The sequence below is a fragment of the Trachemys scripta genome, chromosome 7 (assembly GCF_013100865.1).
Source record: "Trachemys scripta elegans isolate TJP31775 chromosome 7, CAS_Tse_1.0, whole genome shotgun sequence".
In the NCBI taxonomy this organism is placed as follows: domain Eukaryota; kingdom Metazoa; phylum Chordata; order Testudines; family Emydidae; genus Trachemys; species Trachemys scripta.
The window spans coordinates 8,068,538-8,084,176 of NC_048304.1; the positions used below are offsets into that span (position 1 = coordinate 8,068,538).

Sequence of the window (15,639 nt, forward strand, 5' to 3'; positions counted from 1 at the left end):
TGCCCTCCCGAACCTCCTACTCAGCTCTAGCTCCTCCCCCCTGAGCGTCACATCTCTCTGGCCCTCTTTGAGGGACAGCCCATCCCCACCTTTAACTCTGCTCTCTTATGTGGACCTTCTGCTGGAAATCCCTCCTATCAAACTAATCAGCCTTAAGACAGGTGGGGTTCTCCCACAGCTCTCAGGAAACTCTGCCTGTAATTGGCTTCCCCTGCGCTATGAGAAATCCCACCCAATGGCACAGGCTAACGGGCATGGTGTTTTTTCCCTAAAATGTTTCAATCTTGCCTTCAGTTCCCCTCCATGTTAATCAGGTAGGGGGACTTACTTCGCCTTGGTGTAAGCTTCTCATGCTCCAAGCCCTCTCTTGCAGCTCCTGGCACTGGGGTCTTCCACCTTCTGCTGTCTGTGGGCTGCGCTTTCCCTAATGTTCCCCACTAACCTTTCCTGACTTCAGGACCCTATGAAAGTCAGCTGGAAAATGGCTGCCTGCACCCATCTTCGCCTTTGAATTCCCCTCTCGCAACTGGGGAAGAGGGACATGGAGTGGGAAGACAGAAGTACATACAAGAGGAGCCTGTGGAGTGACCCCTTCCAGTAGGGTTTCTGGGCTATGGGATTTGATTTGCTGGCTGGATCTGGTCTAGTTGGAACCTTCTTCCCTTCCTCTGTGAGGTGCTGGCCCTCCTCTGGATGCAGCTGCCCTTTCAGAGGCTGACTGACCTGACTGTGCAACCTGTAGGCCTTTTTAGCCCTATATATTTGTTGCATCTGCTCCTTCCTCCTCTCCTCCATCCCCAAGGCTGTGGCATAGACCATAATAATCTAGCAGGAAACATGTCCTGACATGCCTGCTGTGTTTAAACCGGTCTCAAGCCATCCCTGGGGGACATCCAGGGAACAGCAGAGCCACCTACCCTTGCCTGTCGCAGAGGTGTTTATCTCATCCCTCAGTAGGGATTCGATCCCTCCTGCCCGCCTCTCTGGCTGGAGCTGCCATTTCACCCCCAACCCTGGGCGTCTCTCGGATTCCTCCTCTTGGATTCCTTTTGCGAGGCAGCTCGCTTTTCTGTAAGTCTTGCGCTGACGGCGTTTGCAGTAGCCATTCAACATTTACACTGATAATATTTTTCTCTCTCTTCTATTATCGCTCCTAAATTTGCAGCCCTGAGTTTGACCCGAGGGCTCTCGGTGGCAGGCCGGTCTTTCTCCCTCTCCCCTAGAAGCTGCTGACATCTAAACTGGATAGGCAACGTGCTCAGAGCCAGTTGTCAGTAGCTGGGAAAGATGACACTGTATCTGGCTGGAACAAGGCAAGTGGAGCCTTCCCACGCCTTGTCGGTCCATTGAAAGTTGGAATTGGCAGAAAAGACATCAAAGCAGGTGTGAGAATGCCACGGCAGGACTTGCCAACGACTCCTCTGTTCATGTCTGCGATGCCAGGAGCCAGGGCAGGGGAGAGATGAAAAGCACAGGCTATTTAATATTCCCTCCCCTCATGAAAGCAACACGTCCCTTGTTTCTGAAGAGCTTGTCCTGTGCCATAGCGGCAGCTGTTAGAGGTTGTGGTGGCATTAGCCTCTTTGCGCCGCGAGTTAGCAGCACTTGGCAGGCTGACAGTTACATTGTACTGTACATAAATGTGTACCTTGCATTGATCTGCCAGCGCCTACCCTACTAAGGTAGGGTACCCTACCTCTACCCCTTCCTGCCTCCAGAGGAGGGCCTCTCTGGGAATTCCCTCCTGAACCCCTTCTCTTCTCCTCTTTCCCAGGCACCCCTGCAGCTCCGCTTCTCCCACGTCCCCTCTTCGCCTCCCCCAAACACCGCCAGCCCTGTATTGCTCACACACTGTGGTGGGGAAGAGCTTGTGCTAAACAGGTTCCTTACTTCTGCATACTGGCACCCAAGCTAAAATACAGCCAGCAGCTCTCGGCTCGGGATTCAGGAGAGCCCTGCATGAGGGGTGACCTTTTGAACTCTCCAACTATATCCAGCACCCTTAAATAACAACAGCAGCTGCTCCACACTGTCCCCCAGAGGACGTTAAAGCCCCCCACCTCCTCTCCTACCAGCGTTTCCAGACCACTTCTTATCAGTGACTTGCTGCAGCATCCGCTCCCCATAGCTCTACCAGACTCTTGCTGCCCGAGAACCCACCATCCTCAGTGACTGCTCCTATTACCTGTAGATCCTCTCTTTGGGAGCAGTTTCCACAGATACCTTTCCCCAGAGATACTCCACCCTTCCTGGCCTTCCCGTGGTCCTGTCTTCTTGCAGCTCCCATATATACCTCCCTCTCTTCCACTCCATGCAATGTCTTCCTGCACATGCTCCTGGCTCCCCAAACCCCTCCCAGGAGCTGAGTAAATGCGTGAGGACAGTCATAGGAGTGAGTGACCCCTGCCACCGAGCCACTGCCAGCTTCAGTAAAAACCTAGGGAAAGTCCGGGGAAATAACGTCATTCAACTGGAGATCAGGATGAACAGCTGCACGGTATTACATACCTTTACTGAAAATACCTAAAAGACCCCATAGACTTTTAGAAGTGTGAATATTCAGAGTCAGCTTCCTACTGAAAAACAAACAAACGCAATGGTTCTGTGTCCCTTGCAGTGAGTATTGCCACTGTATTGCCAAACAAGAGGACTCCTATTTATTTTTTTTTAAAAGTTTGTCTAAAAATAATAAATCAGTCCTTGGGAAAATTCAGGGCCAAATTTAGTGGGAATGTAAATGATGGGCCAAGGTATGCCATGGATGTAAATAAGACTAATGAAACTTGCACTGACCCAGCATTCTGTAGGTGAACCATGTAGCTTAACTTTTAAGCGGAAGTGGGTCACTACAGGAATTGTAGCAGGAAAAACCACCACTAGGAAAGTGTAAGACAAAGTAAGTGGTAGAAGAAAAGGGCTGATGTTTCTGGCAGCTATTTTCCTGCCACACATCTTTGGAAGCAGCCTTGACAACTCATCAACTCATTGTGAGCCTCATGGTATTTGGTATTCTTAAAGCCCCAGTTTCTGGAGTCATGTGGTCATGTGAGACTCTCGGCTTTCTTTTCTTAGAAAATATGTTTTTAGCCCTCATGGCAGTGGAGCACAGGTAACTGGAAAATATAGGTAAACATAATAGGCTTAAATTTTTTTTAATGGGTTATCTGATGATTTTTGGTGGCCTGCCTCATGGGTTTTGAACAGCCGCGTCATCTAATACTGTACAAGTAACACTTATTTTGTACACTGCTCACTGCCAAACGGGTGCACACTACACTACCCTTACCTCTTACACCAGTGTTTCCATTGCTATTGAATTTGGCCCAACACCCTGCGAAACAACAAAGGAAATTTAATATTAAACCAACTTTCTAATGACATTAAGGGCTGGAGAAACTCCAGCTTAGAATTAATGTTTACTCACCCTGTTATGCCTAGAGCATGTTTAGGGTCTCAAAGCAATAACATGGGTCTTATTCTTGGCTCTGCTGATGCAAAGGGGTAATAGACCTAATCAATCTGGCCACCTGGGGATTCCCTTGGTGTGTCAATCCACTCACAGTCTCTGCCATGGGGCGGGAGCAGCTACAGGGAAAGAGTGTGCCTGCAACGGCTCTGCATTTCTACTAGTCCTGGCTGCCAGACAGCCCTCTGGGCTGTAGGGAGTTGAGTGTAAATCAGAACAGTCCTAAGGAGGCTGAACCAGTCCCCATGGACTCCTGGGTTGTGGAACCACAACGTTGGCATAATAGCAAGTTTGTCCTCGCCCACTCTGGGTTCTGTACTAAGCATAGCTCAGCTGTATGTTCTGCAACAGTGACCCACATTGTGGTGAATTCAGGATGGCGCTGAAATGATAAACTCTTGAATTCCCTTCTCTGTCAGTGCAAGTCACACCCCTATTGCGTTATTATATCGGGGCTGTACGAAAGAGCGGTTATGACGCATTGTGTCACAGATCAATGTAATGGCTCTGTCAGTCTGTCGGGCCAGTCTCTTCATATGTATTACACAATAAAATATAATGGCTCCAAAGGAGGCATTAAAATCAGTCAAGTAATCACAAAGCACCTTCTTAATAAGACTCTCCAGGAGAGCTGTGCACTCTGAATGTTTGGAAAGGAAGTGTTTGATAGTACAGGTAATTATGATTATTGTTTGGTGTATGCATTTGGTAAGCAATGAAAGTAGGATCTTTTTTATGCCAGAAATGATTAAAACGCATTGTGTTACAGCGAAGGTATTCTTACATATTATCGTATGTACTGTATTACTTAGGCACCGTGCACTTAAAGTGAAGGTTTCAGCTTTAACTTCCAATATACTTGGTTTTTTGTAGGCTTAAGTCAGAGCCTTAATGTTATCAAAGTAGTATTTAGTGGTGTAGTGAGTATATAAAATGCTGTTTAAAAAATAATTACATATAGCTCAAGACGGGAAAAAGCAGTACATTCCTGTAAACAGCCACTTAAGATGTGGGCAATAAATAAATGACTGTAATAAATAATTTGTCATGTCAGAGCTTAAGCGTTTGGTAGGATGTTGAAGGAGTGGAGGGTATTCTTTTTCCATTGCATTCTGAGGTACCTTCAAAATGATTGGGGGTTAGAAGAGGAGATTTTACTGAGCATTGGGGCAAGCTTTTGGAAAGCTTATACAAGTGTATGGGACTCGTCACCTTCCCGCCCTCCCTTTGTATTCCCCCCCCTCCTTACCCCTGAAAAGACACTCTCACAAATATATGTTGCTTTCTAACTTGTGAAATTAAATAGACGTCCTTAAATCTGTGGACTGACTTTATGGATTATTTCTAGCAAATCTGTGGAAGAATGAGCCCTGAGAGTAAAGGGTCAGTAAATGCAATTAAAGGGTCTCTAATTTCCCATTGGCTACTGCAAGTAAAGTGTTTTGTCTTTCCACATACACTGGTAGTCCTCTTGTGTCACACTTTTCTGCCCATTCTTTTCTTTTCAAACATGCCCTCCTTGTGGTGAAAAGGAGTTTTTCTTTATTTATATATATAATGTAAAAAATATCAGATGTGCTGGCATTTAAATGCTACTCCAGTTGTTAAGAGATCGTGGGCTAGTATAGCAATTCGTTGTAGCTTGTAATAGAGGTAATGTCACTTTAAGGCATGTGATACTTTACAGAGCAGGGATGTATTGAAATAGACTACCGGTACTTACAGCATTGTATAGCAATCCTGCTTTCTACATACAGCTGCTTTACTCTGCATTGAATGCACTGTAGTGAGGCTGCTCTGTCATTAAACATAAACTGATCCTCATCTTTAAGTACACTGGAAGCTGCAAATTATCTCAAGATCACTTCAAAGGTCTCATCAAGCAGAAGGTGACGTTAGGAGATGATTTAAAGGTGAAAATGACAAGGTTTCCACCCCTCAAACCTTGGCCACTTTTCTGACAACACAGTCTGAGAGCTCTGATGTCTTCTTTACTCTGGGAATAGGATTGGTAACGAAAAAGAGAATTTTTTTTTTAATCCTGATAAAGAAGATTATTGGGAAGCTATTTAAAATCCCTTATTGTGGTACAGATGGATTTTAAAAAGTGTTAGATCTTTCCAATGAACACTAATAGAGTACTCTGCTCTTGGTTGGATTACTCAGGTAAGGAGCTTCTTTAGGATTTAAGATTCAGAAAGCAGATCTTGAACTCATCTGATAATAACTGGAGGAATACTCGCTGTTGTGTGTGTGTGTGTGTATATATATATGTATATTAGCAAGATGCCCTCTTTGCATAAAAACAGTGTGTTCGACAGCAGTTGTAGTGAGCTGACTAACAAGTACATGAAGAAATGAAATGCTAGTAAGGAAGGAATGTTGGGGCTTGAACAAAGTTAATTAAAATAACGTAGTTTGAGGAAGGATGGAAAAGATGTAGTAGTCTAAGAGTGAAAACGTGGTGGGGGGGAGGGATTTCAAAGTCATCTATTCAGTGTGATTAAGAATATGATCCCTGGACATATTTAAAAAAAATAAATAGGAGCTATTGGGAGACTGTAGAAGTTTGGCTTTGCTTCACTGTTTGGCTAGGATTTTAAAGTTCAGGTTAAATAAGAGCACTTTATGCTTGAAATATCAATGCATGTTAGAGTCACCTTTCCCTTTTATGTCATCGTACGAAAGCCTGGGAGCCCCAGAAATGACTAAAAAAGCATTAATTTCTGAAGACACGGGAGGTCCATTGTGAGCTATCTGTTTGGAGGGGGTTGAATCCATGTTGCACTATTACTCAATCCGAAAACAAAGGAGGGAAAGTATACAAAAGTAAACAGTAGGAAGGAAAACTAATTATATGCTGAGTAGTGCATCAGATACACAGAACAGGGAAACAAACAGCCTCATGGTGAGGAAAATAATGTTTTGCTATTTTGCAGTTAATTATACTTGTCAGTTTATTTGGGGGATTTTCGGCCATTAGTCTTTAAAACAATCCTCAAATACCATGCTTATTTATTAAAATAACAAAAATGATCTGTGCATATATTTTATTGACACTTAAGCATCCCTATTATTTTTAATAGTGTGTATTTCCCCAATAAAGAAATCCTGCTGATAGGTCATTTTTTGGATTTTACATTGGTCGCCTCGATCTTTCCTAAATGTTCAGTGTGAAGAGAAGCTTTTTAGCTTTAAAGTCTTCCATCCTCAGTGAACATGATGTTCTGCTGATTGGATTATTAGATAGAAAGTGGCATCATGTTATTGGCTGAATAAGGAGAATGCCTGAAGTTTGATTAATTTGGCAATATGAAACGCAGCAGAAGGTGTTATTAAAGAAACTGGATGATATGTAGCGTAGCTGAGCCTTGCAAATTCTACAATCCTTGCAGGTATTGAGAAGGAGCTGTTAAAGTCACAAAGTCTGAGAAAATTTAACCTATTAGTATAATAATAAATGTATGGAAATATCCACCACCTATAATATATCAAGTAGTCAAGTGTGCCAGCATTGGGAGACAGAGAAAGAAGTACACCATTCCTTTTCAGCAAGAGTCTGTCTTTAAATTTTGACACACTCTACCTTATGAAAAGATCAAACCTCCTATTTACAACATATAAAATTCAGTCTGCCCTTACTATTATTGTTTATGAGCATAGGCCAAACAAAAAGAAGCTGATTTTATCTGGGGACTAGAACACAATTCTGAGAAACAATTACTTTGTTTAGCAGACAGCATTCATTGCAATTAAAAATTAATGTGCACAGAAGTCAAAAACAATAATCCGTTACCTAGTGGGTAGGTATTTGCCTTGCAGCCTTGGGGATGGAGGATGCTTAAAATGCATCTCAGATATCTGATAATGTTGTATGACTATCTGTAATGTATTTAAAGTAGTTTTGATACTGTCTGAGGAGCTCATTTTTTTGGATAGTACTGTAATTTCCCCCCCTGGTAAGTTAAATTGCAGAACAGAGTGCGAATATTTCCCTGGCTTCTATTTATGTTGTTTTTCTTCAAGTACTTGGATCATTATAGTTTCATTTGTGCCACTGAATTATTAAAGTTACCAAGTCTCCCATGCTGACATCTCTTTACCTCAACTCTCCTTGTTTTTGACACGACCTTTGTCATAGAACCATTGCAACCTGCAAGGAGGCGGGGGGGGGGGGGGGGGGGGGGATCAGAGGTCATTATAAAGGTAAAAATACTGTTGTAATCACTGCTAAATACTGTGTGTGCTCTAAGGCTATATATAATAATGCCTGTCTAATATTTCATTTAGAGAATGGCAATGGTCTCTGCAATGTCTTGGGTCCTGTATTTGTGGATAAGTGCTTGTGCAATGCTGCTCTGTCAGGGGTCTCTTCATCACACTTTCCAGCAGCATCACCTGCACAGACCAGGTAGGACCAATCAGCTACAGGATGTTGTAAGATTACAGGCACTTTATCCGTGCACTTGTCTGCCTTGATAAATGGTTGAATAATCCTAAAAGTCCCATTTTGTTATTGAACATTTATGAGTTGTTTGTCTACGTATCTCAGAGTATCTTTCTGATCAGCCTAATGTATGCCTGTTTGGTATTGGTATATGCCTCCTGTTAATATCCTTTTCTAACACCTTCTCAACTCAGAAGGCTGATCACGGGAAACCCATTTTAGATAAGAATTTAATTTCTCTGTTTATTTATTTATTTTTCTGTGTAATAACAGAATAAGTTTTGTCCCCCAGAAGAAATCCTGGTGGCAGAGCTTTGTGTAACTTTATTTGCTGTATCTATGCCAGTCTGGGCACAAATTGTACACTTGCACTGGTATGAGCCAACTTCTGATAATAGCTGAGCCTTTTCACTCTTCCTGAGGTCAGTGGGGTGGACTGGGTCTAGATGAGAGCAGAATTTGGCCTAGAAGTTTTAATCTTACTGATGACCATGAGGTTGCAAAGGTGCAACTCTGAGTAGAATTCAGGCCTGGGTTTCAGTGGGGCTGGATGGGTGTTACTGAGAGCAAGTTTTAGTTTCTTTGTTTATGGAACGGAAAAGTCAACTGATTTTCACTGACACATCAGAGACTCTATATAAATATTTTCTTTACTTTGATATTCTTCAAACAGAAATTGCTGTTGTTAATTTTCAACAGTAATTACTTTGTGAACCACGTATCATATGCAAAATGTTGAAGAAATGGCATATTAAAGCTCATTATTACCAATAAGTTAGAAATGAGAGAACCTCATGTTGTAATTTCACATACTCTGAACCCAAGGAAAGGAGTGAAAGTTCTTCCCAAGAGAATTAGAGATGAAACAGAGACTATTAGCTGGTAATTACACATTATTTAATTTGCAGAAGCAGGTAGATCAAAGCAGAATTAGAATAAGGCTAACATTTTCAAAAGTGATAGGGCTTAGCCTCCTAAATCACTTAGGCACATTTGAATAAAATTGCCCTTAATCTTTAGCGGGTCTAATATGCTGAAACATTTTTTTCCCCAATTGTTTTCACTGCCCAAAAGTGATAGGGTTTTGTTTTTTTTTTTGGATATCTTCTTGCCTTCTCTCAATAATGTAACATAAAATAAGTATAATCATAGCCTGGAGGGGAATGGTTCTAAAAATTTGACTCACAGGCTTTATCTAATGAACAACTATTATGTGTTTTGTGTTGGCTTTAGTAGCCGGCGTTTTAAAGTTAGGGAATACATCCCGTTTTGGTTGTTCTTTTTTTGGAATACACAGAGAAATGCCCATTAAAACACAACAGTGAAATCACCATTGGTGATCTGAGACTGTCCCCTGGCTAAACAAACAAACAAACAAAATACTTGCATAAATAGGTAAAAGGAAAATGTAATCTCATTTTGTAAAATCTCTTGAAACAAGAGACATTATGAGAAAAAATGAGAGCCTGGCCGATCCAGAGGTTTGCCACATTTGCCTAAGCTTGAAAAATCACTTCTTTTATGAAGCAAGAACAGTCACACACTGAATGCATACCAAGTATTGGGGAAATGTGGAAAATGACAAATCTTTCACTCAGAGCTGTGATACAGATATAGTGAAGGTTTTACAGCTGCCTCATCACCTGCTTAGGAACCTCAGAGATTTTCCTCTTGCGAGCCTTTCTCAGGCAGCTACTCCGCACCCTGCATGAGTAAGATTGATGGTGTTCTGATCCCAGGCAGCCAATTTCAGTCTCTCAAGAAATAATCCAGTACATTGACAGATGAGTGGAATTTGACATGGTGTTCACCTCTGATTCAGATTGTTCTGCACCTGGAAAGTACCAGCTAGGGAGGGTCCTTTAGAGGAAACAGAGATTCTGGATGATTTCTACTGTCAGAACATGAAATCAGGACAATGTTTTTATAAGGCCATGAATTTTCAATCTGCTTACTGAATGCAATAGGTTTGTACATAAAAGGGATGGAAATATGTTAACTAGAAAACGGACTGATTTTAATGTATTCAGCTATAGTCCCTAAGCTCTTCCTAGTTATAATATTAGAAATGTGTTTGTTAGTCACTGTACAAGTAAGATTAAAACATTCAGCCAAATAAGGATTAATAAAAATGATGCAGATGAACCAATGTACAATTTCAGTCATTTAATATTTGCATATATGGAATTTTGAGTCATGGCAAAAATAGCTGTGGTCAATAGCAGGTTCAGCATATGTTTTCTCATTTTGTGGGATTACATGGATATTAGTCTGATACTTAATTTAAGAGACATTCTGAACAATTAAAAACTCAATAGTAGAACTACTTTAGTATAGACGAGGATAATTAAAAGAGACAGATTCCCCCCTGTCTTGTGCTGCTTGTACTTGATGAATGCAAGAGTATCCATTAAATACAAGTACATGCAGTGTTAAAAAAACAAATTCTTATTTAGTGGATTTAGCCTAATAAACTTGAATTTAACTGAATGGATATAGGTATTGAAAGTATCTGTTTCTAATACCAAGGTTAATTCAGTAATGAAACACTATGGATTTCTGGCATGAGTCATTGAAAGGTGAATTTATCAAGTACAGTAGTCCTTTTTTTCTAAAACTTTCTTAAACATTGTAAGTCTTTACCAGAAGCTGGGAATGGGTGACAGGGGATGGATCACTTGATGATTCCCTGTTCTGTTCATTCCCTCTGAAGCACCTGGCATTGGCCACTATCAGAAGACAGGAATCTGGGCTAGATGGACCTTTGGTCTGACCCAGTATGGCCGTTCTTATGTTCTAATGCTTTCACTGCAATATATAGTTCTATAATTCATCATTTTGGTAACCTATAGATGACTTGGCAGAAGGTACAAAATTGCAAACCATTTTATGTGACAGAATTTGTAAGTGACTGTAGCTTTATTTTCTGTGAAATAGTGGCTGAAGGGCACATATAGGATACATTAAATATTACTATGGGTATAACATTGGGCATAACATATTGCACATGTCCATGGACTGTTGTCACATTAACCCAAATGCTTGAATGCATATAATTATGTCTTAGTAAGGCATGTATTAGTGAATATTCTTTTAAAATGAAATAGGTCGGGTGTGTGCATGGAGTTTTTCCTTCCTCTTCACAAAGACTCAAAGGACAAAGTCTTCATTTGGTGTAAACTGACATAGCTCCAATGAGGTCCAGCTCCAGGCACCAGCCAAGAAAGCAGGTGCCTGGGGCGGCCAATGGAAAGGGGCAGCACGTCCGGGTCTTTGGCGGCAATTCGGTGGCGGGTCCCTCAGTTCCCCTCAGACCGAAGGACTCGCCGCTGAATTGCCACTGAAGAATGAAGCGGTATGGTAGAGCTGCTGCTGAAATGCCGCCGGTCTCGATTTTATCGTTTTTTTTTTTTTTCCTGCTTTGCCGCTTGGGGCAGCAAAAAAACTGAAGCTGGCCCTGGCGCCAATGCGATATAATTCTCTTTAGGTAATATTGTCTTCTGCAGATCCTTATATAAATATATTTCGTTTTCAAGAAAATTATATTATAGAAAGTACGTATGAAAACATGCATAGGATATAACTTTAGGAAGAAGCAATCAATGTTCTCTGAGTACTTAGTTTGGTTTGGATTTAATAAAACACAATGAGAACAATTCCACATTGGCCATTTTAGACTCTAGCATACATACAGTTGTATGGCTGTTGAATTGGCCTGAGGATTAGACTGGACAGGCTGTGATTTAAAGAGTTAGCCAGTGATAGTCCGTTGATCATCTGATTGACAATATTGACTCACTTCTACAGAAGTAGGAAGTAGACATTAAGATTTGGCAAGACACTAAGGTATCAACAAAGCATAGCGAGTCTTAAGGATGCAAATAAATTAAATATTCGCATCAGTGTCACAAATATAGAAAATGATCTCTCATTGTTTTATTATGTACAAGAGATTATATTTCAATTCAGCAAAGAACCTTAATTAGCATTAAATCTAAATGGAATATACACTGGTTAGACCTTGAAGTTAAAAATAAACACAAACATTTCAAGTTACCATAACCTGGATCTTACACCTTTTAGCCCATGTAGAATAATTTGTTAAATGTTCAGGATGCCAAGTTGGTCCTACATGGATTTTGTAAAATATAAAGATGCAGACTAGAAACATAGACATACTGTAACAAGGTTGACATTTGCAAAGATGTTAATTAAAAAAATAGGCCTATTCAGAGTGGGAAAAATAGTTGTATCAGCATGAGCTCGCTTAGCTTGTATCAGTGAAGTTGTGGTTGGCTTTCTCAAGGCAGTACGCCAAGAAAGTGCCTAGTAGTTTCTTCTGCTTTTTTTTTCTATTGGCAGTGTTTCATGTGTTACTTTGTACTGTAACAAAAATGCATCAAGCGATTCAGTTATATAAATGTTACAAACAGGACTTTAGGTCATACGTACACCTACTAAATACTAAACTATCCATAGTTTTATTTATTGTGGCAGAAGCAGATCTTACACTGATCAAAAATCATCTTGAGAAGAGTTTGCCCATAAATACTAAGAGAAAAAAATCACTACGCCAAAGCAATCTTATAGAAAGGACCTAGGAGGTCCAAACAAGGCCTTAGGAGTTCTCTGAGCTTGTTTCATAAAAGAAAGGCAGCATCTTACAATGACTTGAGCTATGGCTGTGAGCAAGGGACTTTAGTTTTAATCCTGGCTCTTCCACTTACTTGGGAAGCCTTAGGGAGGTCACTTAGGTCCAAATCTTCAAAAATTGTACTAATCTGGGGTGGCTCCAATTCTGGTATTTATGACATTCTTGGTATTTATGACAATTTATGACATTTTTGTAAAAATGTTGGGCTTAGCCTCACTGTGTCTGTTTCCTCAGTAAAAATATGAATATAATATTTCCTTGCCTACCTCGCAGGATGGTTGAGAATCAGTGACCTAATCCAATGGGATTTTTGCTATTGATGTTGATAGGAGCAGGTTTGAAGCTGTATATGGAAAATTATTAGTAATTGTATTCAAGCCAATCAGAATCCATACTGGTGCTGTACTAGAGAACCAGAAAAAAGCAAAAACCATGTACCCTGGCATTCACAGTACAATATGCTCACCACCATCTAACCTCTTAACGCACATCAAGCAGGAAAGGTCAAGTGACCACAAAAGTAATTGCCAATATCACTTGATAATTTATCTTAACACAAACAAAAAAGACATAGGATCAGATTCTGATCTTGTTTACATTGGTGTAAATATGGAGTAAATGCCCTAAAACTAATGAACTTACTCCAGGTTAACACAGACATAAACAAGATCAGAATCTGGTCCAGAGCCTTGATATGCTCTAATCAATGAACTGGCTACAGATACAATATACCTTTTAATATCTTCCTACATCTGTGTCTGCAAATACGTAAACTGTCAGCTACTGAGTTAAGAGTGGTAATATAGAGCAATGCAATGTTACCCCTCCTTGCATGCAAAACAGAATTGATGCTGTGTGTGTAGGAGCCATACAATAAATAGCATAAACCATTTTGGACTGGGTAATGTGAGCAGCTAGGGTGTTATCAGGCAGGACTATACACTGATTTGTGCTCTTGTGATTTGCTTGTCTGGGGCAGTGGATGTCCTAAGAAGATGTAATGACATATCGCTTACAAAAATCCAAGGAATTAAACCTCCAAAAGATGACATGGGCCAGGCCTAAAAAGGCCCTAATTGAAGACAGAACAACATGCTCTGTAGTACCGAGAAACCTCCCTATATATGTCTTTTGAGATATGATAAATAACTACCAGCTTTTTTTGGAGCTGTATTCTGTGTACTGGAGCTGTAAAGTTAATGAGACAATCTGGACATTGGAAAGCTGTTCTCAGATCTGGTAGCTTCCCTCTTAACTTTAAAAAGTAGGTTGCTGTTAGGAACTTCTACTAAAATAGAAATGCATCCGACGAAGTGGGCATTCACCCACGAAAGCTTATGCTCCAATACATCTGTTAGTCTTAAAGGTGCCACAGGACCTCTCTGTTGCTTTTTACTAAAATATGATTGTCCTGATGCATTAAGTACTATGCCTTGGACCTTGTACCGTCCCCATATTTCTGCAGCTAAGTGTGGCTCTGGCACTTACATTTACAGCAGTGCAGAGGATATAAAAAGCCCTTGTACCCCCCTTGTGTGGCCTGCAAAGGGACTGTGCAGAGGTGCAGGGGCTGGGGGGGGGGGTGTTGTCATCTTCTACTAGTGTCTTTTAATTTTGCTAAGGCAAGAATGAGAAATGATTTGCTCATTGGAGAACCTCCAGAAACGTTATTCTTTAACCCAGTTTTGCTAGCAGTGTTAATTAGCATTTCTAATGGCTCATCCATGCTACATTGAGAAGATACCATCATGGGTTCTGAAATTAGACCATGATCTGTCTTTTGTACAATATTTCAACACATGGCTATGGATCTAGCTTGGTAGGGGAACATTGTAGATGTCTTATTTATTATTTGAATTATTGTAGTGCCTAGACGTTCCACTCACAGACCTGGACCCCACTGTGCTTGCCATATGCCTTTACCTCAGGGCAACACACAAAGTTATTTATTCTTTGCTGGTGTTCAGTTTTACATCCTACTTTCACCTAGCAGATTTTCAATGTATTATTTATTATTGTGTATTGTGACAGTGCCTAGAGTCCAACCATCTTAGGGTCTTATTGAACTAGATTATCATATAGTAGCTGGCACGCCTTGCCCCAAAATGCTTATAATCCAAAAGACAGGACACAACAGGTGGATGAAACAAACAAGCAGGCCGGGATGGGGGTTGGAAAAGATGGGGTAACAATAATAATTGGATGTGTGCATTCTTATCCAATCAAGAGCAGTAATCACAACTCACCATCTGCCTAACCATTGTTAGATTGCATATATGATCCATTTGTTATAGCGTATCAAGTTATAGGCCAGATTCTCATCTTGTTGATGTCTGTGTTAACCTGGAGTAAGTTGATTGGTAATTATATCTTCCGTTCACACTTTTTTGTATAGTGTACCGTCTATCATCTTTATGATCCGTATCTCATGAGTAATTGATTGTATTTTTCATACACACTATTTTGTATTCCCAAACCTGAGCCATTCTTTTTAGGGACAACTCTGAGGAACTGTCCCAGATTGAGGTGTCATTAGAGGAGGTTTTGGAACAGATTGACAAACTAAACAGTAATAAGTCACCAGGACCAGCTGGTATTCACCCAAGAGTTCTGAAGGAACTCAAATGTGAAACTTCAGAACTACTGACTGTAGCCTGTAACCTATCATTTAAATCAGCTTCTGTACCAAATGACTGGAGGATAGCTAATGTGACACCAATTTTTAAAAAGGGCTCCAGAGGTGATCCTGGCAATTACAGGCTGGTAAGCCTGACTTCAGTACCAGGCAAACTGGTTGAAACTATAGTATTGAACAAAATTGTCAGACACACAGATGAACATAATTTTTGGGGAAAGAGTCAATATGGCTTTTGTAAAGGGAAATCATGCCTCACCAATCTACTAGAATTCTTTGAGGGGGTCAACAAGCATGTGGACAAGGGAGATCCAGTGGATATAGTGTACTTAGGTTTTCAGAAATCCTTTGACAAGGTCCCTCATCAAAGGCTCTTAAGCAAAGTAAGCAGTCATGGATAAGAGGGAAGGTTCTCTCATCGATCAGTAACTGTTTAA

General features: G+C 40.8%; 1 protein-coding gene across 1 annotated transcript in view; it reads left to right on the forward strand.

Moving 5' to 3' along the window:
• Positions 1–5,222: 5,222 nt before the first annotated feature.
• TAFA1 (TAFA chemokine like family member 1) overlaps positions 5,223–15,639 on the forward strand; it is a 349,574-nt gene continuing 339,157 nt past the window's right edge. The window contains exons 1-2 of the mRNA XM_034777734.1: positions 5,223–5,632; positions 7,757–7,877. Coding sequence (XP_034633625.1) covers positions 7,760–7,877 — 118 coding nt within the window. The 5' untranslated portion in view covers positions 5,223–5,632; positions 7,757–7,759. The remainder of the gene's footprint in view (positions 5,633–7,756; positions 7,878–15,639) is intronic.